General features: G+C 49.2%; 1 protein-coding gene across 2 annotated transcripts; it reads right to left on the reverse strand.

The window, feature by feature from the left end:
• Positions 1-26,887, reverse strand: ttc7a (tetratricopeptide repeat domain 7A). Of its 2 annotated transcripts, XM_084709545.1 has the most exons (21): positions 26,831-26,887; positions 25,260-25,443; positions 23,640-23,803; positions 23,306-23,474; positions 20,179-20,309; positions 19,906-20,030; positions 19,341-19,419; positions 19,035-19,204; positions 18,295-18,358; positions 17,200-17,337; positions 16,659-16,742; positions 15,544-15,648; positions 13,822-13,939; positions 13,191-13,248; positions 12,963-13,035; positions 12,644-12,804; positions 8,743-8,859; positions 8,370-8,479; positions 7,982-8,116; positions 6,287-6,489; positions 1-933 (listed from the first exon to the last, which is right to left on the reverse strand). In XM_084709545.1, the coding sequence occupies exons 1-21, from the start codon at positions 26,885-26,887 to the stop codon at positions 715-717; spliced, it is 2,664 nt and encodes an 887-aa protein (XP_084565671.1). In that variant the 3' UTR covers positions 1-714. The 2 variants fall into 2 exon arrangements, with proteins under 2 accessions (XP_084565671.1, XP_084565670.1); XM_084709544.1 differs by lacking the exon at positions 26,831-26,887 and having other exon boundaries at positions 25,260-25,565.

The following is a 26,887-nucleotide window of genomic DNA, read 5'->3' on the forward strand; positions in this document are numbered from 1 at the left end:
TTTGTGTTTCAAAACATTGTTTATGGGAAGAATTATGGGCGAATTAGTCAAAAAACACTGAAAAAACACAGAAGAAAACACTCACACACACGATGAATCACTTACAGTACAAACCGACCAGTGATTTTCAACACCACAGATGGAGTTATTTCAACCACACGCACATACACACAGTACATATAGGTCTCAGTGACGTGGAATGAGTCAATGGTTGGACATGATTTGAAATGAAACGATATAATAACAGGATCCCTGAGAGAACAGGTGCAAAGTCCAGACATCAGTGAGTATGTGTGCATGTGTGTGTCGGGTGTACGTGTATTAGATCTCATGGTGTGGTGTGTGTGTGTGTGTGTGTGTGGGGGCGGGGAGTGTGTGTATGAGCATGTGCAAGACAGAGACGGAGATCAAAGAGAGAAGAACAGAGAAAGAAAGAGTTGGTATGCTACGTGCTTGTGTGATTCAAAGGAATCAGTGTTTGTGTGTGTGTGCGTGTGTTAATGTATGTATGCATGTGCAAGTGAATATGCTAATGTAAGACATGCACCCCAGCCAGATTGCCTCCAGCCCCCCTTCTCCACCCCCAACCCCATCTTGAAATACCCATCTCCATTCACCCACCCGCTTCCAACCCCCACCTCCATGCCCATCCACCCACCCCCATCCCCTATCCTCCACTGGCCGGGCCCTCCTCTTCCTCCTCCTCCCCCCTGCTCAGAGCTCGCGGGGGATGATGGAGAAGGGCCGTATGGGGCAGGAGGCCTCCAGCTCCAGAGCGGTGAGGAAGCAGTCGGGGGCCTGGCTGCTGCCCTGGGCCTGCAGGGCCTCCCCCAGGCCGCTCCACGCCTCGTGGGCCGTGCTCTGGGCCTGCACGGCGTCTCGCAGGACCTTCTCCCCCAGGCCCGCCCGCCCCGTCTGCACCAGCAGCTGACCCTGAGGGGAAGGGCAGGGTGTCAGTCTGGAGCACAGAATATTCGGCAACTGGCCCAGTTTGGGAAGGGTTCGTGGGTGGTTGGGGGGGGGGGGGGTTGTCTCGAGAGTAAATAAGACAGGAAATGGGTTCTGATGTTCTCTTCATTGTTCTCTTCACCACCCAACCATATGTTTTTGGTTACAAAGGACGCTCTGACCAGAACAATTGGAGAGAAGATTATAAAGGCTAGAGAGAGCTTTGGCTTTGTGTTGCAGAGAAAGACCCTGGTGAACCCTGCCTTGGACAAACATTACGTGTCAGGAAGGCCACACATGCACACATGCAGACACTACAAATAAAAACACGCACGCACACACACGCACACACACACACGCACACAAACACACGCACACAAACACACACACACAGGGACTGCCACGTCCAGCGTCTTACAGAGATGCGTTGTTGCTAGTTAAACCTCTTATTGGTCCAAACAGTTCATTTGCACTGGCGTGTTTGGTGATTCGAGCCAGGGGCCCTCCCAGAGGGGAGGGTGTGTGCATGCTATGAAGAGCTTACCCGTGTGTGGGTCAGTGTGTGTCTGTGTGTGTATTTGTCTCAGTGTTTGTTTGTGTGTATTTGTCTATGTTTGTGTGCGTGTATTTGTCTGTGTGTGTATCTGTGTATATGTGTGTCTGTGTGAGCAGGAGTCGGGGCGGAGTGCGAGCGAGAGAGGACAGTGTGTGCATGAGTGGATGGAACTGTGTGTGCGGCTTTAACAGTGTGTGTGTGTGTGTGCTGCTGTGACACAGTGTGTGTGTGTGTGGGTGTGGGTGTGTGTGTGTGTGTGTGTGTGTGAGGGGGCAGTGGTCAGCGCAGCGTGACATGTCTCTTTGGTGCTTCTGAGTCCAGCAGGATAGAGGCTCACGCAACTGACCAACGGCATGAAGCCCAGAGATGTCACACACACACACACACACACACGGCCTCCAGAGCGCGAGCTTGCCTGAGGTCAGACAGACGAGTCTTGTTATGCAGGCTCTGCTCACAAGCTTCAGATTAATTGGGCTGAAATTCACCGAGCTGTCTGGGGGCTCTGACGCAGCCTCCAATGAGGATGCACCCTCTGTCTCTCAGTCCCCCCCCCCCTCTCGCTCTCTCTCTCTCTTTCTCTCTCTCTCTCTGCTCATCTCTCTCTTTGCCCTTCCTCTACCATACCCCCTCCATCATTCCTCTCTTCTTCCATGGAGCGATCTAAGGAGGAGCGCAGAAAAACAAAGACACGCGTTGCAAGTGCGTGTGGGAACTGCTCCGGTATTGTCGAGGCTTGAACATCCCCTCTGATGTATTCTCTGTCATCCCTGTGGCTTCCTGTCAGCAGCGGCTTACACAGCGAGAGTGATGGGAGAGCTACTCTGGAGACACTCTGCTGGGTTACATTCTTCAACCCCGACTGGCCTGAATTCGCGCCATCGCGGATGGACCACCTTCACTCGCACACGCACACACACACGCGCATGCACGCACACAAACACACACACACAAACACATACTTCTTCCCTCCAGACTGCTGTTCCTCTGTACCAATCACACTGCTGGTAACCACGGAAAACTCCTCTGGTCAGGTCAATAGTTGGATCAAATAAACACCCGGACCTCAGACTACAGACGTAAACACGGGCAGGGAGAGTCAGAGACAGACACAGAACGCCGGACAGGGAGTTACAGACAGACCAGCACACACACATACACACACACACACACACACACACATACAGCAGAAGGAAGACAGTCAGGTCGAGTGCCCATTTGGTAGTGGGTCTGACCCAGCCCTAACCCCATGACCGGCCCCTGCCAAGGGTAGCTGTGTCCGGGCTGTGACCCCAGAGGCTGAGAGGCTGGCCCCAACCTGAACCTTGTAATCCCATCAACACGACGGTGTTATCCCAGCCCTGGTCAACCTCCCTGGGAGGAGCTACACTGACAAACCTGATTGTCGCGTCTCTATACCCGTGTAGCTGGTTTCATATCGGCCAAACAACCAAAATGATGTCCTTTGACCCTTGATCAACTGGAAGAGAGGTCAACTGGACAGTGTGGTAACCATATATGCTGGAATCTTGCGTTTTTTTGACCCAGGGTTTATTTAGAGAAAGAAATATTTAAGGAAAGTGAAATGAAAATTACATGTTATAAGATTTACATTTACTTTTTGTCATATAGCAGACGCTGTTATCCAGAGCAACTTACAGTAAGTACAGGGGCATTCACCCCGAGGCAAGTAGGTTAACCGCTCAGCCATCTGACCCCCTATAATAATAACTAACAACTAATAAGATAAAATGAATGAAATCAATTACAAGGCAAACATGTTTCAAAATGAAAGTATTAAATCGTACCCAGTCTACCGTGATTATTGCAAATGGGAGAGAGAAACTGCAGGAAGAAGAGAGCGAGGAGAAGTAGCAGCTTGAGAGGAGAAGCAAGAGAACAAAGCTCTACATTCCCTTTTCTACCCAACCATCATCTTGTAAGAACAACCAATCAGACCACACCTAAGCACTTACTTATCAACATGACTACCAATACAACAGGAAGTCACAAGAGGTGTCCAGAAATTCATGATTAGCATATGAGAGGTGGGGGCAGGCTGTCTCCCAGCCTACACCTGCCCCTCACCTTGCTTCTTCCCTGCTCTAAGCTCTGGTTCTGGGTCAACCCCTATCCTGGGTGCAGTCCCTGGTTCTAACCGAGCCGTGGTCCTGCTTCTGACAGTTTCTCAGCTCAGCACCGCCCAAGATAGAAGAGACTTTACGACAGTCAATAACAAATACACTAATCCAATCAGTCACCACCACACCCACCATTTAGATATGGAGAGAAGGAGGAGGGAGGTGAAGATGGAAGTTGAGTGTGAGAGGGGAAAAGATGGAGAGAGAGAAGGTAGAGGAAAGAGATGAAGAAGAAGAATTGCAAGGAGAGTGGGAGAGAGAAAGAGACCAGAGAGAAGAAAAGATGAGCACATATGGGCGTTGCTTTCTATCTCCCCCTGTCTTTTTCTCTCTCTGTATCTCTCTCTCTCTCCCTCTTTCTCTCTCTCTCTCTCTCTCTCTCTCTCTCTCTCTCTCTCTCTCTCTCTCTCTCTCTCTCTCTCTCTCTCTGTCTTTCCGGTTATCAGAGGGCTTGCTCAATAGAATATATTTCCCTGGTTGCTAGGCAATCCCATAAAGCGCGGAGAAGAAGCGAAGTGTTATAAATAATGTATTTGCATTATCTAATCAGCTGGCAGCCACCCCCATCCAGGGAGGGAGATAGAGAGACAAAGAGACAGAGAGAGAGAGAGAGAGAGAGAGAGAGAGAAGGACAGAAAGAAAAAGAGAGAAAGAGAAATAGAGAGGTAAAGAGATGGGGGAGACATTTGATAGTTTGAACTGCAATGAATTCTATAAGTCTTTATGTGTGTGTATGAATGTTCAGTATGAGTGAACATGCATGCATTTGGGAGACACTGATGAAGACATTCTGTATCAGTGTGTGAGCGGAGCCTCCCAAGTGTGTGTGTGTGTTGGTGTGCATGTATGTGTGTGTGTGTCTGACTCACAGCAGCCTGTATGGAACACAGAGCAGAGGTGATGGAATGTGGAGGATGTTGAGAGTGGTTAGAATCATTTAACACTACAGCCAAGAGGGAGGATAGGCTAGGCAGGGCCAGGCAAGGCCACAGCTCTCTCTGCATACACACATGTGCACACACACAGATACAGGCACACACACACACACACACACTCCACTGGCTTCCCAGCCATCCTCCACCCTCCCCTTCCTGGCCAAAAATACCCCAACCAGCTGGTCACGGCTATGACTCACTGCTCACACTACAGCCTCTCATATCACATACACACACACACACACACACAAACAGCGTACCACACTGTGCACACATACAGCAAGTGATGAAGAGAGAGGGAGTACAAACTCTTTTGTGCGTCAAAAAAGTGAGAAAGTGATGCATTATTCATGACATGGATGGGGTTCGACATTCTGTATCTCTACCAGACTGCCTCCTCCCAGGCTCCTGGGCTGGGCTTAGCTGGGTTGGGCTTAGCTGGGCTGGGCTTAGCTGGGCTGGGCTTAGCTGGGCTGGGTTTAGCTGGGCTGGCCTTAGCTGGGCTGGCCTTAGCTGGGCTGGGCTGGGCTGGGCTGGGCCAAACTGGATTGGATGATAGAAGCATTGTTGCTGGGTTTAGGTAGCCCGGGCTTAGAGAAGTGAGGGGCAGCTGGGAGGGAGGGAGCTCCCTCACACCCTCAGGGATCTGAATGCCCCTGCCCTCGTAACAGATAACAGGGCCGAGGAACACATAGACATCAGGATGGGACACACTCCAAATGACACGCTGTTCCACTTACACAGCAGGACAGACACGCACCCTGGCACGCACTCACAGGAGTCTTCCACAGGCACGTATGTGCACACACACACACACACACATGCACACACGCACGCACATCTGTCCTACAACTGGCCCGTCGAGAAACAGTGCCAGCTGGCCGTGTTTCAAATCCTCACCCCCAGGGATTGATACTCCCACTGGCCAAATATGGAAGAGAGCACTTCTCTCCTACCCCATGGGGACTATGTGCACACACACACACAGTACGTACACACACAGACACAGACACACACACACACACACACACTCGAGTCAGGCGCTGGCCTTATGTGGTAACACTGCAGCCAGAAGCATTTACCGGTGCACGAGTGATCTATGGTCACTATGGCGATGGGAGTCTGTGTGCGGAAGAGTGGGAGTTTTGGATTTGAGGAATATCCCTCCGTGGTCTCTCTTCACCATGACAACAGGGAGAGGTCAGAGGGGAAAGCTGCCGTGGTTAATCTAGACTAGAGGATCAGCGGGAGGATGAGAAGAGAGGAAGAGAGAGGGCAATCTCGGGAGCGGAGGAGTAGAAGAAAGAGAGATTTCAACAGAAGAGTGTTGTGTGTGTGCAGGGTGTGTGTGCGTGTGTGTGAGACAAAAGACAGAAAGAGAGAGAGAGAGATCAGTCCAGATGGAAGGAGTGAGAGAGAGTGGGAGAGCCAGATCTGAAGAGGGCAGAGAAGTGTGAATTTGTCCATTTGTCTTAATCTGAGGCTCTTTAAGGACAATACCCATTTTGGACCATTCTTTATTAGCAACAGACAGGGACGTGTCATAGTCTAGGTGAATGTGTGTGTGTGTGTGTGTGTTAGTGTGTGCGTACGCATTTACCTCCACCAAGCCTGTGTCTTTCACCGAGTCTCTGCGTGACCATGCATTATGTATGATGTGTTGATGGCGGTGTGTGTTAGTGTGTTTGTGTGTGAGGGCCTCTCACCAGGTGCACCAGGATGCTGATTCCAGTGGGGTGGATGGCCAGGGCCTCGTCGTACAGCCCCTTGGCCTCGTCCAGGTTCCCCCGGAGGTGGGCCAGTCGGCCCCGCAGCAGCAGCACGCTGGGGGAAGCCGGGAACAGGGAGCCTGCCTCCGCCATGCAGCACTGGGCCTCCTTCCCACGCCCCTCCGCCAGGAACAGCTCCCCTACCGAGAGAGAGAGAGAGAGAGAGAGAGTAGGGGGTAGAGATAGAGAGGGAGAGAGAGAGCGAGAGAGTAGGGGGTAGAGATAGAGAGGGAGAGAGAGAGAGAGCGAGGGAGTAGGGGGTAGAGATAGAGAGGAGAGAGGGTGGAGAGAGGGTGGAGGGAGGGAGAGGTGGGGGAAGTGAAAGGATGGGAGAGAGAGTGAAGAGAGAAGAGAATCATTGGCGCAAAGCCTGTTTGACGTGATTCGTTAAGTGGTATTCAAGGAAGAGACACAGTAGGACCAGAAAAAAAGGCATTCCTATGCCTGCTATTGCTGTGTTGTTCACATCATTTTCTTGAGCGTAACACATTGTAAAGGGAGAACACACACACACACAAACACAAACACAGAGACAGAGGGCCAGCCAGAATGCAGTGCCTGGGAAGTAATGAGCCTGTTGCCTAAATAAGGGCATTGCAAGCTGGCTGCTTCAGCTTCTGCTGGGACCCAAGACAAACCCCAGGCCAACACACACACAAGCACCACACGGACCAATCACAGGCCAGTCCCAGGATTGCCAACTGCACCCTCCCTCTGGTCAGCGAGGACCAATGGCGACCGCAGTCAGTGAGAGTGCCGTCGCTTGGGAGGACTGGACTGGACAGTGATTGACGCACCAACTATGAAAAAACTTGTCATATGGCCACAAGCCTGCATACAGCTCTTGTTAGTGTGCGTGCGTTCATGTAAAACACACACAGGAGATTCCGTAATCGTTCTATGAACCACTAACACAAATGAAAAGCCATTTTTTCCATTTCCAAGGGAAAACAGATCCAGTTACATAAACTGGTTTTTCTTGTTCTTCAGCTAGAGCTTACATAGAATGGCAGAATAACTGGGACTCACGGGTGTCTGTGAATGTGTGTCTACTCTGTGGTTATTCATCAGTTTCATGGTTGTGGATCTGCATGTGTGTGGGTGGGCGGGCGTGCGTGTGCGTGCGTGTGTCTGCTTGTGTGTGTGTCCTGCTATTTGGGTGATGAGGATGTGAGATTGGAGGCAGGAAGTGACCCGCGACAGAAGGAATGCAGGAAAAGAAAGGAGAGGAGGAGAAAAGGAGAGGAGGAGGAGAGGAGACTGCTGGCCCAGGGAAGGAAACACACCCCTAGGTCACACGGTCCGGTCCAGTCCCTATGAACCCTGGCTGTCTCTGGCCCGGGTAAGGAGCACCATCTCCACAGTGTACAACCCCACGACAGAGCAGTGGGCTCTTCTGTGGTGAAGGGTTGACTTTTTTTCAGGCTTGATACCGAATATTCTCAGCAGGGAGCTGTTTAGGGTCACGGGTTCGTTTGGCAAAAATAACCTCCTATTAAAATCTGGCCCAGAGGACACAACCCCATGTCAAACGCTGGTAAGTTGATTGCTGCTCGGTGCAGTATGTTAACCCACTCCCCGGTCCTGTCCACGGGTGTTTTGGGTGTACGTTTCCTCGTTCCCTCCTCTCACCTGCCTGCAGCCAGATGCGCTCCAGGGTGGTCCAGATGTAGGCAGGGCCGTGGCGCTGGGCGGAGCTGATGGCCGACACCTCAGACATGGCCTGCTCCAATCGAGAGGCTGCTACAGAAGGGCTGCTCTGAGAACCTGAGCAAGAGAGTGTGCTTAGACAGAGAGCGCACACACACACACACCTAATACACCATATCTCTAGAACACAAACTTCCGGTAATGTATTGTAAAAGGCCTGGTGTAAGACTTCACACAAAACAAATACAAACCAATACAATCTCAGTTTTTCAGATACACACATCTATTTATCTACAACATTTGTCTAGTTCGCGTGCCGTGGTGCGTAGTGTGTACACTCGCTGGAGCAGCGGGCGGCGTGGAAGGTTACCAGTGTCTGCCTCTAGAAAGTCAGGCAGGTAGAGGTGGACGAGGCTGGTCTTGCGTATGGTCGGTGGTGGAGGCTCTGCTGGTGGTGCACTACTGTTGTCATCCCCCTCGCTGTAACAGTACACCACAGCTAATCAATAAACCACATACTGGACATCCCCCACTGACCACACACACAAACACCCACATACATACATAAAATCAATTTCAGTAATGGTTGCTGTAATGGACTTGGGCAGGCAGAGAAGACAGACAGACACACACACACACACACACTAACATGCTTAACAGACAAAAAGACCGTGTGTGACGATTTGATATGCTTGCACATAAACACACACACCTCTATGTCAACTTATCACAGACACACACACCTGACACGGTTCACGTCGTATCGTTGTTGCCATAGCTGCAGCATGTCTTCACAGGTCTGAAGGGCGACACTCGGCCCAAACAGAGCTTCCTCCAGCTTCACCTTAGTAAACAGCAGACTGGAGCAACCACACACAGACACGGACACACAGACACACAAACACAAATACATACACACCTCATTTCAAAATACAATATAATACAGTGGATGTACAACAATATAAGCCCCCCAGCAGCTCAAACCCATCCTACATAGATGGGATGTTGATCAGTGTGTATCTGATGTGTATCCCGCCTGGCATCCTGTCCTGTCTATGGTCAGGCCTCGCTGGTGTGGCCACCGAGGAGGACAATGTGTGATGTACTGTAGGAGGATCGGTGGGACAGCAGCTCTGCTCAACAATGCGACCACGGTGCTAGAGTTGTGTGTGTGCGCGTGTGTGTGCGCGCGCCAGAGGGGCTCCTCAGAAGAGACACTCTGTCAGGGGCATCACTCATCCATGAGCACCGAGAGAGAGAACAAGTAAGAGAGAGAGAGAGAAAGAGAGAGAAGCAAGAGAGAGAAGCGAGAGAGAGAGAGGGAGAGAGAGAGAAAGAGAGAGAGGGAGAGAGAGAGAGAGAGAGAGAGAGAGGGAGAGAGAGAGAAAGAGAGAGAGAGAGACCCTAAATCTGACGCCTGTCCGCCTGTCCGCTCCTCAGTGTACGGCTCCTGCAATTATTCTGCAATCTCCTGTCAGAGAGAGAGAGAGAGAGAGAGAGAGAGAGAGAGAGAGAGAGAGAGAGAGAGAGAGAGAGAGAGAAAGAGAGAGAGCGGAAGCGAGGGAGAGACGGAGGGAGAGTTGGATCAATAGCGCAGCGAGATGGGCCGCGCCGGGGGACAAACTCCTGGTGAAATGTGGCTCGTTAGCGGCTCAGGGGTGGGGGCCTGCGGGGGGGGGGGGGGGGAGGAATGAAGAAAAGAGAGAGAGAGAAATAGAGAAAGAGAGGGGGGGGGGAGTGGGTTGGGGGGGGTTTCCTGATGGATCGTCTGACAGGAGGATGACAACCGCTGCTGAGGGATTGGGCGTTAAGGACACGGCTGTCAGGCGTGTTTGTGTGTGATTTTGCGTCTGCTAGCTAGCGGGTGCTGTTTATAGGTGTTGTGTGTGTGAAACTGGGTGTGAAACCGTGTGTTGAGGTGTTGTTCTGTTGGTTATTTGCGGGCATCCTGTACAGTATGAGAGGGGAGGAGTGATGCCGCTAAAAGGAAGTTGCCCTGGAGTTCTCCGTTTTCAAAGTGAATTCCAGTTTTATGTCAACTTACACTGACACTCAGTTGCAGATACAGTGCGACTGACGTAACATGCTTATGCCAACCCCCCCCCCCCCCCTTCCCCTATATGTTTCCATCTCACCTTCTTATCCCTTTCTCTGCACATCTCTCAATTGGTTCTGATATCTCGGATATCGTCCCCAAATTTTTTTTGTCTCTGTTTCTTTTGCTCTCAATCTCTCTCCCCGGCACCTCTCTCTCCTCTGTGGGTCTCCGTCATGCAAGGTGAGTGTTGCTGTTGAGGCAGCAGGTGAGCAGGCTGCTGAGGTAACCCTCTCTCAGCCAGCAGCTCGGAGCCCTGCTCTAAACTCCATTTAAAAATAGAACATAATGCTCACTTGAAAAAGTGGCCCATCTATTACTCATGGCTCACTCCCACAGAGAAGTGGACTCACTCAACGCACACACACACACACGCACGCTCACTTGCTCGTTCTGCAACATCCCGTCAGATGAATGCAGAATCAAAGGCTGGGATTAATCATTCTCTTTAGTAAAAACTGCAGCACCATGCACACACTTTGTCTCTCTTTCTCTCCCTATTTCTCTCTCCCTATTTCTCTCAACCCCTCCATCTTTCCCTCCCTCCCTCCCTCCCTCCCTCCCTCCCTCCCTCCCTCCCTCCCTCCCTCCCTCCCTCCCTCCCTCCCTCCCTCCCTCCCTCCCTCCCTCCCTCCCTCCCTCCCTCCCTCCCTCCCTCCCTCCCTCCCTCCCTCCCTCTTTCTCTATAGCCTTCCATCCCTCTCTTTCAAACTCTCCCTCTCTCAAACCCTCCCCCTCTCTCAAATCCTCTCTTCCCATGTCTTCCTCTATCCTCCCTTCCCCCTCTCCTCTCCTCTCTTCTACTCTCCTCTCAGCTGCCTCTATAGAATCCCTTTTCACATTGACATGCATGCCTGTTTACTGCCTGATTACAATTTCAAAGAAAAAAGATAGACGGAGAGATGGAGATAAAGAGGGGGAGAGAATGGGAGGGAAAGGGAGAGCGAGAGAACTGAGGGAATGAACAAGTATTCCTTGCGCTTCAACACGTTGACAGTCTGCAACGGCTGTGGCGCAGAGATCCCATTGCTAACAAGCATCACAAGCACACAGCACACACACATACACACTCTCAAGCGCACAGAAAAAGAGATGAGAGAGAGACAGAGAGAGAGAAAGAGAGAGAGAGCACACACACAAACAGAATGCCGTCTGGGGATACCTAGAATCCAATGCTGCCCTATTCATCTCCTGACACAAACACGCTCCAAACACGCTCCAAACACGCTCCAAACACGCTCCAAACACGCTCACACAGACAAACGTGAGCACGCTTCCCTGATCAGGACATGCCATACTCTCCCTTTCTCAATAACAACGGCCTGGAACAACAACTGATGTTGACTGCTCTACCCATATGACCTCATGGTTACCGGGGTGATGGGGATTCCTAGTGCAGAGTGGGCTGTGATTGGCTGAGCACGGCAAATAGCTCTTAAATGGGTCAAAGCAGTCAAGTGTCTCAATGGAGGAGCCGCGAGTTGTGTTTTTGTGTTTTGTGTGTGTATGTGTGTGTGTGGTCTGGGAGTGAGAGAGAGAGATAGAAACAGAGAGAGAGAGTGAGAGACAGAGAGAGTCAGAGACATAGAGGCAGAGAGAGAAAGCGATATGACCATTTCCAACGCTGCCAAAGATGTAAATAATCCTCGACGAAATGCAAAAGGTACATTTGCTTTTCTCCAACTCCACATCTCATCGCTTCCTCCATCCCTCCCTTTCTCCTTTCTCGACCGGGTCCTCTGAGTTCCAAGCTGTTTTCTCTGGCTGCTTGTGCTCCTTCCTCTCCCCGCTTGGAGACTGGGGAGTCCAACAGTGACCCCAAATGGCCATTCAGTGAAATGTGTATCTGGGTGCTCGTCAAATGATTGGGAAGTAATCGGGTAAAGTGGCAGCGAAACAAACACTTGTATTTATAATAACAGCGCTGGTAACAAACAGTGACAGATAGCGATGCACATTGAATAATTCTGAATAGCAAGGCAACCAAAACATCCGTATGGATGTATTTGAGTGAGTGTGTATGAGCACAGTTTTTGTCTGTTTGTCTGTACAACATCATTGGGTCGAGCAGCACACTGTTGGAGCCCAGTGCGTCGTGTGTGAAGGTGGAAGCAACGCAATGCAGACACCCGGTTTGGCACGTCTAAATAAGGAGTGTGTGTGTGTGTGTGTGTGACCCTGTACTGCGGTGCAGAGACATCCTATCCCCACCGAGAGGTCTAGGTCTGGAGTTGAGTCTTACAGCACCTGGCTAGGTGACACACACACCCCCGGAGCTAGTCTTACACAGTCACACACACACACAAGTGAGGAAGGCGAGAGGGTGTCACAGAAGCATGCCCACTCGCCACTGATTGACTGGGACTGCGCCAGGGCCACCTGGCACAGCGTCGACCACACCGAACAAAACGAACCAGCTGTGACGAGAAGTAGACGGATCGTGGTCGTTCTCTCTCACAGTATCTGACGTAGGTCAGGAAAGACAATGAGAGGGAACTGTGTGTGAGGGACAGACGTGGAGGCGAGGAGCCCGTATGTGTGTGTCCTACTTGAAGTTGTCGGGGTGCTGGCTGAGGGCCAGGGTGAGGGTGTCCAGGGCGTGCCGGAGGTGCTTCTGGGCGCTGAGGAGAAGGGCCAACAGGTGGAGGGAGTGCAGGTCGTCGCCGCGCAGAGACAGCGCCGCCTGTAGAGGTTCCATGGCTGCCGCGAGCTGCACACACACACACACACACATGCAGGCACACACAAACACACACACACAGTGACTGGCCAGGATAGAAACTCCAATAAGGACACAGTGACCACAACAGAAAATGGAGGACATAATGTAGGGCAGTGCGTAGTATGTGTGTGTGTGTGTTTGCTGACCTGTCTAACGAGAGCCAGCTGGAGGGACAGATAGAGAGCTATCTGAGGATCCTGGGGGTCCAGTGCATGAGCTCTGTGGTGGAGAGGAGAGACCGTGACTGATAATGCTGAAGAACACACACAGACACACACACAACTGAAGGTTTACTCGCATCACTGATGCAGCCACAAACACACAAGGTTAGAGTTAGACATGAGCTCCTGTAGAGAGGGAGGGGAGGCGCCTACTTATGGAGAGCTTGTAGTGCTCGTTTGTTGAACTCATCCCGGTCAGCTTTCAGGGTGGCTGGAGAGAGAGAGAGAGAGAGACAGACAGGAGGGAGGGAGAGAGAGAGAGAGCCATTATGGAGAGAGAGAGCCATTATAGACAGACAGAGGGAGAGGGAGAGAGACAGAGAGAGACAGAGAGAGACAGAGAGAGACAGAGAGAGACAGAAAGAGAGAGGGGGATTAAGGTTTAGACAGAATCCTAATCCATCCCCAGTGTAATAACATCCTTTAGGTAAAGCCTACACAACTCACATTCAGTTAGACAACTCTTACCAGTGTCTCATATCACATTCATAGGCGGGTGTCAGTCAACTTTGCCAGGCTGAAGATACTGTATAAGGGTGGTGGTGGAATCTTACCCAAGGTTCTCAAACTGTGAGGTACAACTATGGGAGGGTCGGGGGGTCAAATGATTGCAGGGGGCCGGAGGAGACACAATATGAAGTATATGACCATAGGAAGAGGATCGGATTATTACGGGGGGGGGGTCTGTCTACTTGTAAAAGAGTGCCAGCTTGGAGTGAGACTTCTCGGGGGGTTTGAGTGTGTGTGTGTGTGTGTGTGTGTGTGGGGGGGGGTGCTCCCTCACCGTCAGAGGCCTGCAGGCTGCAGCACAGGCCCAGGGCAAGGTAGGCTCTGGGGAGGAACTCTGCTGCCTCCTCCCCCATCGACAGCACACTCTGGGACAGGGCGTCCGCCTCCTCCAGCTGACACACACACACACACAGGTATGCACACACACACACAGGCATGTACACACACACACACACGGGCATGTACACACACACACACACAGGCATGTACACACACACACACACACACGGGCATGTACACACACACACACACAGACGTGTACACACACACACACAGACGTGTACACACACACACACACACACACACAGACGTGTACACACACACACACAGACGTGCACACACACACACACATGGGCATGTACACACACACGCGCACACACACATTAAAAAAGGGGTTATCATTCCAGACTTGGATCTGAGTGACTGTAATTGTGTAAGCGACTGTTGAGCACCACAACAGTGAGACAGTGTATGAGACAATGTGTTGATTGATGACATTGTCTGAAGGCTGAATCAATGCTATTGAATGGTGTGACAACGCTGGTGTGGGTTACAGCGGGGCCAGATGAAGTAGATTCAGTTGAAGGGCAGCCCAGTGCTAGTTGAAGGACAGAACACACACACGCACACTTTCTAATAAACACAAACTCAGCGGGCTGCCGGCAGTGTGTCTCGGAGCTGAGCAGAGGTAAAAGTATGTCGCTCTGTGTGGTATGTGGGGAGGGGGAGCGGGAGGGGGGCTTGGGGGGGGGGGGTCATCAGCAGAAACAGCAGGACAGCTGCTGCCAACCCCGCCCCCCACCATCCTACATCCTTCACTTTCTCTGACATATTTTCTCCTCTCCCACCCTCTCTTTCTCTCTCTCCGTCCCTGTACGAAGTCAGACCTGAGCCACCACAGGAAGCCCCTGCAGAGTTGATAATGCAGACCCTGGCCCCTGGATCTGACAGGAATTAGGATCTTTGCCCTGTGAACATCCACTACATAGCCTCCCATGCCGCCTCCCATATGCCAGCTGTGGATTGGTGGAGCCCTGAGGGTCAAAGGCCTCCCAATCTCTCCATTCACCAGCCACAATCCTGCAGATCCCAGAAGTCACGGTATGGGTGGCCTGAGTTTCTCCTCTTTCCCTCAATCGACTCTCTCTCTCTCTCTCTCTCTCTGTCTCTCTCTCTCTCTCTCTCTCTCTCTCTCTCTCTCTCTCTCTCTCTCTCTCTCTCTCTCTCTCTCCTGCTCTCTCTCTCCTGCTCTCTCTCTCCTGCTCTCTCTCTCTCCTGCTCTCTCTCTCCTGCTCTCTCTCTCTCTCTCTCTCTCTGGGGTGGGATAATGGTGGCTCCAGCTTTATGTAATGCTGTGCACTATGGCCATAGTGTCCTATTGTGATTACGGCTGTAAGCTCCTTACTGTCTCCAGCAGGCTATGATCTCTCCCGCTGCTGACAGATGTGCCTGGGCCATCGCTGTGCCCCCCTAATCTGACTCTCAACCACCATACTCGCCCTGCCAGGATCATCAACCCGCCATGAGCAGTGAGTGAGTGTGTGTCAGAGTGCGTGTGTGGCGGTCGTCTAAATGACGTGAAAATGTAGCGGAGTGCCCTGTAGAATTGTATATGAGCAAAACAGTTGCATTCCGAACGTTCTCATTCGTTTGGATGAACGTGTTTCAATGTGAATTGTGTTCATAATGCGTGTGTGCACATGTGTGTCCTCTTCACCCAGTGCAGCTGGCCGATGCAGACTTTGGCTGCCAACAGGGGCAGCGAGGGGTCTTCGGGCCTCATCCTGGCACACTCTTTAAGCACAGACACAGCACCAACACCCTGGAATGCACACACACACACACACACACCGAAAAGTCAGAGACACACAGAAAAAGAACAGCCACACACACACACCCTGACACGTTGCTTACTGCTAAAGCGCAGCACACCTGACAGACCACGCAGTGGTAGAGAGGACACAAACAGCAAACACACGCACGCACGTTCACTGTTGCTGTTCGTATGGCGAGCTGATCTACAGTGGAGAGACACTGTGCTGAAGATGGTTCATATAGGTCAATCAGAGATGCAGCACTCTCCGTTTTAACACACGCACGCGCACACACACGCACACACACGGCCCCTAAATAGAAGCGGATCTGACGACAGTGAGGCGGCCCCCCTCTCCTTCTAGGGAGCAGCCTATTTCTAGAACCCCTCCATTGATCTGCAGTGTCACCCCACCCCGCAAGAGACATCCATTTTCCTGTCACACGCACTGCCACGCACACGCAGTCGCACCCGGACACACACACACACACAGCAACACACACTTCTCCGAGGCATCTGGCCCTGCGTCTGCCTACTATTCTGGCTCCTTCGGAGGATTCCAGATCTTTCTGTGTCAGGCTACTCATACTCGTTAGCCAATCAGATGGCAGCTCTGGTTCAGTCAGCCCCATGAATATCCAGTAGAGTGCTTCCTTATATCCCTTCTATGTGTGGCATATACCGGTAGTAGCACAACTAACAGAAAATAGTTTTAAGGCCCTTATGCCTGTTTTACATTGATTGGATTGACACTCACTCAGTGGTCGACGTCCTACGCCCACCATTGTTTTCCAGATAAAGACCAAATCAGGACTGTTTCAGGCAGGTTGAACTGGCTAGACAGACAGTTGGTATTTATGCTTATATATACCAGGAAGGGTTGTGCGGGTGTGTGTGTGTCTGCATGATCGTGCATGTGTGTAGGTGTGTGTCTGCATGTGTGTGTGTGTGTGCGTACGTGCGCGCGCGCGTGTGTGTGTGTGGTAGAATGAAATGTAGAGTTATGCGGATGATCTCACCTTCCCAGACGCCATGAGCGACAGGCCCAACTGGTGCCAGAGGTGGAACTCATTAAAGGAAAACTTCATGGCCCGCTCCAAACACTGGAGAACACACACACAGCCGGGGTGAAACCACAAGACTGCTGTGGGCTCGGGAGGTTAAAGTTCAAGGGTTAAAGGTTGATTCGACTGGTTATAACCAGTAGCCAGTGAGGATGTCAATGGGTAGGACACATCCATCACTGAGGTAGACAACAAGGCCAGAGGAACACGACTACATTTCCTTTTTTTTAAAGGGAGAGAGTGAGAGTAGAAGAAAGATGGTGGGAGACATAATTATGTCCGACAGAAAAGGAGAGAAGGAATCACAGACAGAGAGAGAGAGAGAGAGAGAGAGAGAGAGAGAGAGAGAGAGAGAGAGAGAGAGAGAGAGAGAGAGAGAGGCACGTAATCTAACTCAGAGGGCCCTGCAGGGGTGTTCATTAAAAAGTTGGCAAAGGCAAAGCTCTCCCCTAACCTCCCTCTCTGCCACACCGAGTTGGCGCTCGCCCGTTCTCACCTCAGACAGCATGGCATACTGCCCCCTTCTGGCCATGCCGATGCTCAGCAGGTCGTACACCGAGGTGGCGTCCTGCAGGCTGGCCTCCCTCGCCTCCTTTTGGTCGGGCGCCCGGCTGATGACGGCATCTCCGCTGGCCTGTAGGGGGAGATGGAGAGCAGGGGCTCTCAGGAGGGAGCTTGTACGGACAGGAGGGAGGAAGTCAGAGAGCCTGGGGAGGGAAGGAAGGCACACCTGGAAGCCCTACTATAAACATTCTCGGAATTATGTCTATACTTGTTTTCCCTTGCTAGATAATCTGTGAGACAAGTGCTGCAGTTGTGCGGTTAAAGACTGTCTGAACCTGGGCTCAGTCAGGGCTTGTTATCCCTTACTTCTCAGCGTGATAAATGGTTGAAATGCGTCAGTCTCACAGTGAATGAGTAAGACTAAAGACCGCTGCCCCAGGGCAAGCATGAACATGCATTCTGACTGTGCCTTGGAACCCTCGTAGTGAGATGTCATCTTGGTCAGTAGATGAGCTGGAAGAGTGCAGGAATGCAAGAAATGACGCATTTGAGTTTCTCAGGAAAGACAGAGGAAGAGACAGAAAGAGAGATATAGCTAAATGGAAAGAGGGATAAAGAGATATAGGTAAAAGACACCCAGGCAGCCAGCCAGTCATCCAGAAAGACAGTCAGCCAACCAGTCAGCCAGACAGAAAGACAGACAGTCAGACAGACAACCAGTCAGCCAGACATACAGACAGACAGACAGTCATTCAGAAAGACAGACAGCCAACAAGTCAGACAGACAGACAGACAGACAGACATCCAGAAAGACAGTCAGCCAACCAGTTAGCCAGCCAGCCAGAAAGACAGACAGTCAGACAGACAACCAGTCAGCCAGACATACAGACAGACAGACAGTCATTCAGAAAGACAGACAGCCAACAAGTCAGCCAGACAGAAAGACAGACAGACATCCAGAAAGACAACCAGTCAACCAGCCAACCAGTCAGCCAGCCAACCAGCCAGCCAGACAGCCAACCAGTCAGACAGCCAGACAGACAGACAGACAGACAGACAGTCATTCAGAAAGACAGCCAGGTCTCACCATGGATTCAGAGATGAGCAGCAGGAGCACGGCCTCCTCCACCACGTCCTGGGGGCAGAAGCAGCTGCGGGGAGACAGGAAACAGGAAGTGACACAAAAATGTAAGAGCCTCATCCTGTGGGGAGATCACGGTGCAGTGTCCTGTTTCAGCCTCACCTGTAATACCAGCCCCACCACTCCTGGGGTATCAGAGCACTCTCTCAAGTGTCCTGTGCGCACACGCACGCACGCACACACACACAAAGGCATGCACACACACAAGCATACACACGCACGCCCAAACACACACACAGTGAGCCCTGCTCGGCCACACATAAACACATCCAGTAGGTTTCACCTTACCTCCACCCACTCTCCTCAACTAGTTACAAGCTTTATCTTGGTACCTCGGTTTCATTCTGGGCACCTCCACCTTTACTGCTGTTCACTCTTACTGTCTCTTTTTGTCTCTGTCTCTGTCTCTGGTTCCTGGTTCCTTTAGCTGTCTTCCTATGCCTGTATGGTACTGGCTAACAACAATACAATTACAAGCCACTTTCTGGGTCCTGTTCTGACGTGCGCAAGACAAGACAGGGCAAACTGCAAACAACAGCTATGCATTACCCCTCGCTGTTTTCCTGTCCTTAGTTCCAGCGGGAATGTTTAACCCTGACTCAACATGTACGACGATAAAAAATGCGATAATTTGGAGGGAAGAACGAGAGATAGAGAGAGAGATAGAAAGAGAAAACTAGACTAACCCTTCGATGCTGTAGCGCTGGGGGGGTTTGGAGGAGGGGTAGATGGCATCTTTGGGGGCTGCAGAGCCCTCTCTGTGGAGCCAGGCGGTGGGTGGGGGGCCGGAGGGGGCCCAGTAGCTGTCCTCACTGACCGAGCTGAGCAACACCTCAGCCAGCTTCCTCGTAGCACCCTGACACACATTCCACATGTACTAGGTCTGACCACGTGCAATGCCATGTCAAGTAATGTCATATTTGTAATATTTCCTCGTAATATATATATATTGTGTGTGTGTGAGGGGGGCGGGGGGGGGGGGGGGTGAGCACCTTTCTGAATTGTTGGGAGCCCCGAGACTCGACCACCCTGAGGACCCTGCGGAGCTGATGGGCTCCCTGAGCCAGGTGACTAAAATACACACACACACACACACACACACAAGCACATTGCAGTATAAAGTCACATAAACGTTGGAACACAAAGAATAGGATACAGAAACAGACTGTGGTGTGAATATCTATATGTAGGTATAGAAAACGAAGGAAGGTAGATAACTGATGTGGCAGATATCAGATAGGGTTGACACGGTTTTCCATTGCTCCGTGGTGTTTAGACTGCTCTCTCCCTCTGCTGCCGAGGCTACAGTTTACAGTAGAATAAGTAACTACTGCAATACATGATCTACAATCACTGCAGCACTGGACCCACTGACTAGTCTTATGAAGAGCGACACTGACACCTACTGGACACAAACTAAACCGCCACAGAAATACCCCATTTTTGCTTAGGTAATATCCATAACATTAATACCTATCATAGCTTAAAAGTGACATCCATAGCTATAACTATGCAATATATCGGTTACTACGACTAAAACATAAGCTAAGGACTGACCCTCTGTGCAGCAGACACAGGTAGGCACTCTGAAGTGCTGCCTGTTGGAAGAAGCCCAGGTCCATGTCCAACGGTGGAGGAGCCAGGCTGGCCTTGGCCATCTTGGAGCCGGGAGTGACCACAGCCTGCCAACCCACGCCAGGAGGAGGGTGGAACAGTAAATACATGCTGCCTACTACTGCCAAGTCTACTATCCTTATCACTCACAACAACCAATTCTACGGTGAGTGAGGTAAGACAGCTACATATGTACACACACAAACACACACACACTTTGTCGAGCTCCTGCAGGTATAGGAGGGAGGCATCGCAGGCCTTCAGGTAGCAGGACAGACACTCCTCCTCCCTCTCCGACAGACGGACACGAGAAGCACCGGAGGAAGACTGGTGATCCAGAGACAGACCTGAGAGAGAGAGAGAGAGAGAGAGAGAGAGAGAGAGAGAGAGAGAGAGAGAGAGAGAGAGAGAGAGAGAGAGAGAGAGAGAGAGAGAGAGAGCAGGAGAGAGAGAGAGAGCAGGAGAGAGAGAGAGAGCAGAGAGAGAGAGAGAGAGAGAGAGCAGGAGAGAGAGAGAGCAGAGAGAGAGAGAGAGAGAGAGAGAGAGAGAGAGAGAGAGAGAGAGAGAGAGAGAGAGAGAGAGAGAGAGAGAGAGAGACACTGTCACTGCAATGCAAACAACTGTGGCAGAGCATGAGCTGCCCTCGTGTAGATAACATGTCCTGTGTATGGGAGTTTGAGCCAGGCAGGACCATGGACACATGTCTATGGAGGGGAAGTAGGCTACTGGTATAAACAAATAGAGAGCTGAGACCTCCTAGACAGCAGGAAGGGAGGACAGGACAGGAACAGGGCCAGACGCCAGCCACAATCAAATAAACCCCAATGGACAAGACATCAACCAAATATTCCCATCTCGTATCTTTCTCAAAACAATATGCACTGAACTGAACACACAAAACCTGAGGGTGCAAGAACTGTACAATGTCATAACACTCACATTCTCCAATTTCAGCAAATCTGTATAATTCCCACTGTGTTGTAACATACTTTCCTAACTAAATTCCTCACTGGATTAAGCTCAATTCTTCTTACACTTGGCAAATCCCTATTTGCAAGTGTTAAGTGTTTACAATGTCTAACGTGTATTGCTTGGTACAAATTATTACAATCTGAAATGATTCTATTGATGATCATTTTCAAATTGGATATGAAGCAAATGGGAGTGTCCTTCTGCTGAAGGAATGATGACATAAGTAAACAAATCCATCAGCCCCGGACCAGACAAGCTGAGGATGACATCCTGCCATCAACCAGGAAGTGGCGAGTCTAATGATGATGATAAGGATTGATACTCAATTACGGCATGGAGGGTTGCTGCTGCGGACAATACCTTGTTACACTCAACTGAACCTAGTGTACTGTGGTGAGAGGAACCATGCGTGTTCCTCTCAGGTCACATGACAGACAAAGTCAAGTGATTATGTTCGCTGGAAGAGGAACTTTTTGATGTCCCATATTGTGTTCCCTCAGAGCAGATGTGTGTGTGTGCTAGTATCTGTCTGTGTGATTGGAAAAATCTCACTTTACTAACCATGCCAACAAGTCAGAAGAGTGACAACCATCACCCTTGTTGTAGACTCCGACTTGAATTTCAAGAAACACATAAAATCAATCAATAAATCAGCCTACTACCACCTAAAAAACATATCAAGAATTAAAGGGCTTATGTCTCAGCAAGATTTAGAAAAACTTGTCCATGCATTTATCTTTAGTAGACTTGACTATTGTAACAGTGTCCTTGCTGGCCTTCCAAAAAAATCAATCAGACAGCTTCAGCTAATTCAAAACGCTGCTGCCCGTGTCCTTACTAGGACCAAAAAAGTAGATCACATTACCCCAGTTCTGAGGTCTTTACACTGGCTTCCAGTCACTCAAAGAATTGACTTCAAAATTCTGATGTTGGTTTATAAAGCACTAAATGGTTTAGGGCCAAAATACATTACTGATATGCTGATAAGTTATGAACCGTCCAGAGCCCTTAGGTCGTCTGGGACAGGTCTACTTACAGTCCCTAGAGTTAGGACTAAACGAGGAGAAGCAGCTTTTAGTTTTTATGCACCAACAATCTGGAACAAACTCCCAGAGAACTTGAGGTCTGCTGCAACTCTCAGTTCTTTTAAATCGAGTCTGAAGACTTTTTTGTTTCCTTTTTAACTTGCAATTTTCATTTTATTTGCTTCTTTTATTAAATCGAGTTTTAATTTTTTTTTTTTATTTACTTCTTTTATCCGCTTTTAAATGTTTTATAATGTGTTTTATGTATTCTAATCTGGCCCCTGTAAAGCACTTTGAGTGGCCTTGTGTCTGAATTGTGCTATATAAATAAACTTGCCTTGCCTTGCCTTGCCTTGCCTTGCCTTGCCTTGCCTTGAAAAAGCATTTGAATGGAAAACGACCTAAAACAACCAACATTATTCCATTGCATCTATATATAGAGGAGTCTTCTGAGACACAGCAGTTCAAGGTCATTCTGAACCAGCTCCAATTTTAGTATGTCACCACCAAAAACCTGAACTCATTTTCCCTCAATTATAAGTGAAATAGAAACACACTATCAACCACTGCTCAATGGATCGGAACCAGCTTCATTCCCACATAGATGAGGTATGAAGATACTGATCTCCCCAATCAAGTTCTTCCAGAGGTTTCCCAGCCAGGCATATTGCAGTCCATTTCCCTGATTACATTTCTACAGCCAAGACACGGTCACTGCTGGACCCATACAAGGACATGGTCCTATTAAGCTTATAATAACTTCTACCATGGGGATAAGTAACTAGATTATTAAGAACATTTATGCAGGGGTCTGTTCAAACATGGTGGTAACATGCCAGAAGGCTTGGGCTCCTGCTTGTCCAGTGGTTCATTTGTGTGTCTGTGTGTTTGTGTGTGTGTGTAAGAGAGACAGAGAGAGAGAGAGAGAGAGAGAGAGAGAGAGAGAGAGAGAGAGAGAGAGAGAGAGAGAGAGAGAGAGAGAGAGAGAGAGAGAGAGAGAGAGAGAGAGAGAGAGAGAAAGAGAGATCCCTGTTTTTGTAAAGTCAACCATCACCTTAACCTTGACCAGAATAGGAAAAAAAACCACTATGTGTCTTGGAATTACCCCACCGCCCCTCCCTTCAGGATACCAAGAATCAGTTACTTTCTCTCCAAGTCCCGCACTGAGATACATTCTGTAGTCCTCAGTTATAAATGTCTGACCCTGTCTATTCATCTAGCTATGGGACACAATGTTCCTTTTGGGAATCTGTTTTTGCTTAAACAAATGGTCACATGACACCAGAACCACACACATTGAATATGATTTGCCTTAAAACCCCATTTGGGAGCGCTTGATGCGGCACCTTTGATGACGTAAGCCTCAGCGAGCAGGCGCAGGTGGTAGACGGGCTGCTCATCCCGTGTCAGCTCGTCGATGTCCACCCTGGCACACATTCCCTGGGCGTCACGGTAACGGCCCTGCACGTAGTGGACTTTGGCCATGAGAAGCAGAGCCTCATTCAGATACCTGGGCTGTGGGGGCACACACATACATCCCCCTCCCCACACACACACACACACACACACACACACACGCACGATAGACGTGAGATAGTGAGGCTTTGAGAAAGATGAGGGAAGATGTTTGAAGTGCTGCGTAGAGGGAGGAAAAGGCGGGGGAGAGGTGTAGACACTGACCCCTAGTCGACCTTTGCTCAAGACTGAGTTGAGGTGGCCCTTGGCCCGGCACAGTTTGGGCTGCGACTTGTCCATCAGGGCCGTGGAGCTCCGTAATAGGCTCATATTATCCAGTAAGCACTCCTCCAGTAGGGTCTCAGCCAATACCAGTGACCCATAGTCATCTGGAGGAAGGCAAACTAAGTTAGGACGCTGTAGACATACAAAGAGTAAAACTAATAGAGGGGGGGTCAGTACATGGGTTGATGACGGGAAAAGAGGACAGAGAGAGGAGAGAGAGAGAGAGAGAGAGAGAGAGAGAGAGAGAGAGAGAGCAGGAGAGAGAGAGAGAGAGAGAGAGAGAGAGAGAGAGAGAGAGAGAGAGAGAGAGCAGGAGAGAGAGAGAGAGAGAGAGAGAGAGAGCAGAGAGAGAGAGAGAGAGAGAGAGAGAGAGAGAGAGAGAGAGAGAGAGAGAGAGAGAGAGAGAGAGAGAGAGAGAGAGAGAGAGAGAGAGAGAGAGAGGCAATTGAGGAAAGAGGAGAGAGAAAAAGCATAGGGTCAGAGGTCAGCTGAGTACAGTGCCAGTAAAGTCTCTCATAGCATCATTCCCCACCAGACTGAAGGCAGAGAGAAAAACAACGAGAGCAGGCAAAGTTTCAAGTCGTGGGATGGTAATAAAAATCACTTATGTACACATTCTCTATTAAGGGTCTTCCTGTTTGCTTCAGTACTCATTCCTTCCCTGTCTGTGGTGGCGTGATTCTGACGCCAAGCCTGAGACAGACTGTGACAAGTGTTTATCGTCTTGTTTATGTCCTAACGTATCTGACACTCCGTCATGTTTATTGGAATTTCTCCAACCGTGATTATCAGTGAGTAAGAGGTGGGAGGATAGCACCAAATGCGGAACATGTAACTTTGCTAAATAGACTATCACTGTGTTTGAATCACGTGCTTCAAAGTTTCTTTTGTAATCTTTCACCCTTGACATTTACCGCAACCATTGGTTTTTATTGGCCAACTATGCCCCTTCACCCTGTAGAGTCAACCCTGGGCAAACTAGGATTTAATACTTCACAAAGACCAGCATGCACGCACACACATTTATTTTAGTTTTCAAGACAGTTCACCACCCATATCCTCATTGGTCATACCACATCTGATTTAGTCATTATTGACAGAACAACAGTGAAGCATCAAGGTCATGAGATTATCACCTTGCCTCATGTTTACCTTCACTGTACCAAGGTGAGGGAAGGATAGAGGGGAGTACATTACCCGCTTAACAGACAATGTAAACACACAACCTAGTGCTGATAATGTGTAGGTGTGCAGAGTAGAAGAACCAATAGTATTGACACTTGAGTGAACATGTCCAGTTCAACAGGAATGTTCTTTACAAAGCTTGTGAAACCCAAACATTGAGTTTCTATTTTTGGTATCATACACAAATCTTTACTTGAATTGGGAGTAAATTGTAGGCAACCGCTGCAACGAAAATGTATACTATGTTGTAGTGCAGTTGCAGTGGCTCTTGACAGTGAATTTATAGTACAGTGCAAAGTCCATGCGGAACAGCAGTCTATTCAGAGAAACTTTAGGCATAACTTAAATTCAACAGGTGCACTATACACAACTCACCGTCATCGTGAATTCGTGCGGCTACGAGTTGCTCTATGAGGGCTGGTATCTTGTCCCACTGACATTCAGCTCGGTAGCGCTCAATCTCCGCTTCCAGTCGGTATTGTGAGAAGGAGACCCTGGATGCCATTCCCGCTCTGTCTCGGTGACTGTACTCTCCTGACACGATGGGAGTAACTGCGGACTACAAACAACCGGGGAAAAAAATATTATGTGGACTTATCTACGAGCATGTGCGGCTGCCTCAGCCCATTCTATGCTTACATATAAACGATTTGACTCTTGAAAACATTTTCTTGGGAATGTAAAACGAGAATCAAATGTACAGGGCTACGGTGGAGTGAGATTTAAACTCATGCCTAATTTGAATAGCAATGATCTTGTCATTACGCATTTAATTTATCACTGATTCAAATTGTGTAATTCATCGGCCTACCGGCTATCGCTGGGCCAACAAAACCATTTTCATTAAAAAACGTGTCAGACAAAAACAGTCGGGAAATAGAAAACAAAAGAATGTAATGACATTATAATACTTACAATAATTTGACACAACACTTAATCTGTTAAGGCCTCTGATAGACCATACCCATTGGTATATGATGGGCTACTGTCAATATTTTGTGAACATATTTCAAGTATGGCATGGTGACAGAAATCGCTTTGAATAGAATTGAATCTACAGGGAAGATAATATTTGGCTTAGTCCTAGTTAGTCGCCGATGTCCTCAATCTTTCTCATTAACCCTGTTAATTGCTTAACTGGATCAATTACAGGGATAAGCGCTAATACTAGAGTGAATACGAATTTAATGTATGGCCTACGCATAAAACAGCAAAGTCCATATTGAACTTTACACAATGTTTTATTTGAAATCATTAGGTTATAACTGCCAATGTTCAATAGAAGTTGCTTGCCAACGGGCACTGATTAAAATAGGTTTAGCCTTGGCTTATGAGGTTTGCACCTGCAGGAAGAAACTGGGTCATGCAGTCGGCATTTGTCGTTTTATAGCAGTCAACTTGACTCAGTTACAAAGTAGCAATATATCATTCACTTGTAACAATATAAAGTATTTTCTCAAACTGAAATACAAATCGGCGATAATAAACCTGAGCGTACTTTGCATAGGAAAGGGGCGGAGTATAATAAGCAGCACAAGACAAGCGGTTCTTAATTTAAACGAAACAGTAACAGGGCAAAATACTGTACGAGTCAAAAGAACAATGTGAAGACATTATGACAACTACAATATACTTTGTCAACAAGCATGAGCATTTGTCTTTAAAGTTTTGAGGCAAAAACTACCTTGACATAGTAGTAAAGCACAACACATTGAGAGTCTTCCAACAGCTCAAGTTTTCACTCCAGTCCAGCTTATTAAGAAACTAGATAACAATAAGGTACAATGTATCCAGGTGTGGACAACTTAATTATTTGATGCCAGCTTGTTACAATCGTAGCTAGATAACTAATCTCATTGTAGTTAAGGTACACAACTACAAACAGCTACCACTGTACAACATGGTTCTACACACAGTACTGCTATTCCGATTAATGATAAAAGAACCTCAAGTCTTCGGAAAAGAGTTTTGGCGGCTTCATTTTCTCTATGAAAGCCTGACAT

This window comes from Hypomesus nipponensis, chromosome 11, assembly GCF_054491055.1.
Source record: "Hypomesus nipponensis isolate SF chromosome 11, ASM5449105v1, whole genome shotgun sequence".
In the NCBI taxonomy this organism is placed as follows: domain Eukaryota; kingdom Metazoa; phylum Chordata; class Actinopteri; order Osmeriformes; family Osmeridae; genus Hypomesus; species Hypomesus nipponensis.